At 55.8% G+C, this 2,934-nt stretch overlaps 1 protein-coding gene across 1 annotated transcript; it reads left to right on the forward strand.

Annotated features, from left to right (window-relative positions):
* Positions 1-805: 805 nt before the first annotated feature.
* On the forward strand, positions 806-1,990 carry LOC311523205 (actin, cytoplasmic-like; the record flags this gene model as incomplete). Its single annotated transcript, XM_084632982.1, has 1 exon — positions 806-1,990. One exon carries the CDS (start codon positions 806-808, stop codon positions 1,988-1,990), a length of 1,185 nt encoding a protein of 394 aa, XP_084489108.1.
* Between the last annotated feature and the right edge of the window lie 944 nt (positions 1,991-2,934).

Consider the following 2,934-nt stretch of genomic DNA (forward strand, 5'->3'; position numbering starts at 1 on the left):
AGCTTTGAGAGGGGATGTACTTGGACAGACAGCAGGAGCCAAAGGTGCAGCTAGCTGTGGACAGTCACTGCTTCTCTGCCCAAGCACAGCACAGCTCGTTTGCCAAACAGGCATGCCCTGGGGTACAAAATTCCAGCAGATCTTTCCTGACTAGATCGGGGAATTGGTAGCAAATTATTTTCTTAGATCTCCATGTTAGCTATGAGCAAATACAAGAATATTCTCAGTAAACGTACCTCAAACCAGGGCCAATCTCTGTTCAGGCCTTAAAGGCTAAATAACGTGGTGATGGGCACTGAACAGACAGACAGATGGAGGGACATGCAGGGGAATGAGTGGGCAGACATATATGGCAGTGGGCAGATAGACAGACAGACAGACTCAGGGACAAATTGCCATGCACCAGCAGCAATGCAGTGCCCTGGGTCAGAGGAATCCCCACGGGCTACAGCGTACTGTGTGTGTCTCCGATGTGCAATGATTGCTCAGCTGCTCTCCCTGACAAGTCACCTGTCTCTGTGTAGGCCAGGACCTATATCCCACAGAATTCGACAGCAGAATCCACGTTGGCCTCAACCTGAGCAGACTCTTACTCTCAGCACCTTCCCAAGAGCTCCTGTGAGTGGCTCCCCCTTGTCCCTGGCACTATGATGTCATTGCTCTCCGCCCATGATGCAGGACGTTGCTATGGCAACACAGCCCTCCCTAGCTTTTTCCTGGGTTCTTCTGTCACCTGGCGCCTGGGGCTGGCTCTTGGGACTGCAGGTAGGATTCAGAGGAATAACGTGTGGCTAGCCCTGCTGAAATGAGCCAGCGGAAGAAGCCTAAGAGTCACGGTTCTGCCAGCCATGGGTCTAGCGCCAGAGACCTCACCTCAGAGAAATACAAGGACTACTGTGCTGTGGTAATAGATACTGGCACCGGCTACACCAAGAGTGGGCTGGCTGGGGACGAGAAACCACGGTCCGTCCTTCCGAGCTGTGTAGGGGTTCCCAAGATCAGGACCAAGAACAGCCCCCTTTATTATATTGGGGAAAGCATCCCACGCAGGAGCTCGGAGGTGATCACGAACATGGTGATGACCCATGGTGTGGTGACTGACTGGGATGCCCTGGAGATGCTATGGCACCACATCTTCTACACAGAGCTCAGTGTGTGCCCTGAGGAGCTGGCCGTGCTGGTCACAGATGCCCCCCTCTCCCCAACCACCAACCGGGAGAAGATGGCTGAGTTGCTGTTCGAGAGCTTTGAGGTGCCGGCGATGCTTGTGGCCTACCAGTCCCTGCTCTCGGTATATTCCTACGGGCGTATCAATGGGCTAGTGATCGGCTCTGGCTACGGGACCTCATACACTGCCCCTGTCTACGACGGCTACATCCTACCCCATGCCACCTACCGCCTGGACGTAGCAGGCAGCAGGCTGACGCATTACCTAGCCAAGCTGATGGGGGAGTGCGGGAACCCCTTCCAGGAGGAGGAGCTGGAGCTGGTGTGCAAGATCAAGGAGCAGTGCTGCTACATCCCTGAGGACTTCCAGGCTGAACTGAATGGGGATGAAAAGAAATACCTCATGGACTTCACCCTTCCCGACAATCAGGTCATCTCCATCGGCAGCGAGCGCTTCCGCTGCCCTGAGGCGCTTTTTACCCCCTCCGTCTTGGGCTTCCCTGAGGTAGGCATTCACATCCATGCCATGAATAGCATCAGGAAGTGCAAGCCGGAGCGCCAGGCAGAGCTACTGGCCAACATGCTGCTGGCTGGGGGAACCACCATGCTCCGCGGCTTCTCCGAGAGGATCAAGAAGGAGCTGCTCAGGATGGAGACGGTGGGCAAGGGGCAAGTGGGCATCCTGGCTTCCCCCCACCGCAGCTATTCAGCGTGGCTGGGCGGCTCCATCATGGCGTCACTCAACGCCTTCCAGAATGTCTGGATCAGCCGCCTGGCCTACAATGAGAAAGGACCCTTCGTAGTCCACCGGCACTGCTTCTGAGAGGGCAAGCTGGGCGGGCACAGGGCGCGAAAGACATGGGTACGGGAAAGCCCCTCTATAAACGCTGCTTACGGGACAACAGGCATGGAGCTGGCTTCCTCGCTAGATGCTGCCTGCCAGCCTTGCAGAGGGGAAACCCACTGGGGCTACCCATGCTGAGCGACAGAAATCATGGGGTCTTCACCATGGGCAGCCCGAGATGGGCGTGTGCACCAGATCTGAGCTCCATGGGCACCGAACAGGTGCATCTATTGGTGGGGAGGTTCCCAGAGAGTGCCCCCATCCCCTCTTAAGGGATGGGGAGCCCAGACCCAAGTTCTGGGCCTCCACCCATCTCCCCAGCCAGCTACAAAACTGAAACCCCTCCCTGCTGCCTCAGCCAGCCACACCCCCGGCCCCTCATCCAGCCTTTGTCCAGTTTCCAGGGAAGAAGGTGTCACCTGGTCCCAACTCCCTCCTGGGCTCAGGTTACGAAGGGCAGCCGCAATTGTTTACGTGCTGGCCGTCAAGTATCATCCTTCAGTGAAGTCACACCCTTATTTCCCATCACCATCTAATATACATGCAGTACCCCAGGAAAACAGAGGCATGCCCCTTGTTAGCAGAAGACAGTAAACTAGTAAAACTCCCATGCAACATTATCAGATTAATACTCCCTACTTGGTCACATCTCTCCCCCCTTCATGAATGAACTGAGCGGGATCACTCTAACCAGTTACCTGGGGAAGTTCAGGCCCCCCTCTCTGGGGCAATGCATCAGCTATCACGTTGGCACTCCCCTTCACATGGACCACCTCCATACCATAATCCTGGAGGAGCAGGCTCCACCTCAGGAGCTTGGCATTGCCCCCTTTCATCTGGTGTAGCCAGGTCAGGGGAGAGTGGTCAGTGAACACAGTGAAGTGTTGCCCAAATGGGTATGGCTGTAGTTTCTTAAAGGCCCA

Source organism: Lepidochelys olivacea (genome assembly GCF_965140295.1).
Source record: "Lepidochelys olivacea isolate rLepOli2 genome assembly, chromosome: 7".
NCBI lineage: Eukaryota > Metazoa > Chordata > Testudines > Cheloniidae > Lepidochelys > Lepidochelys olivacea.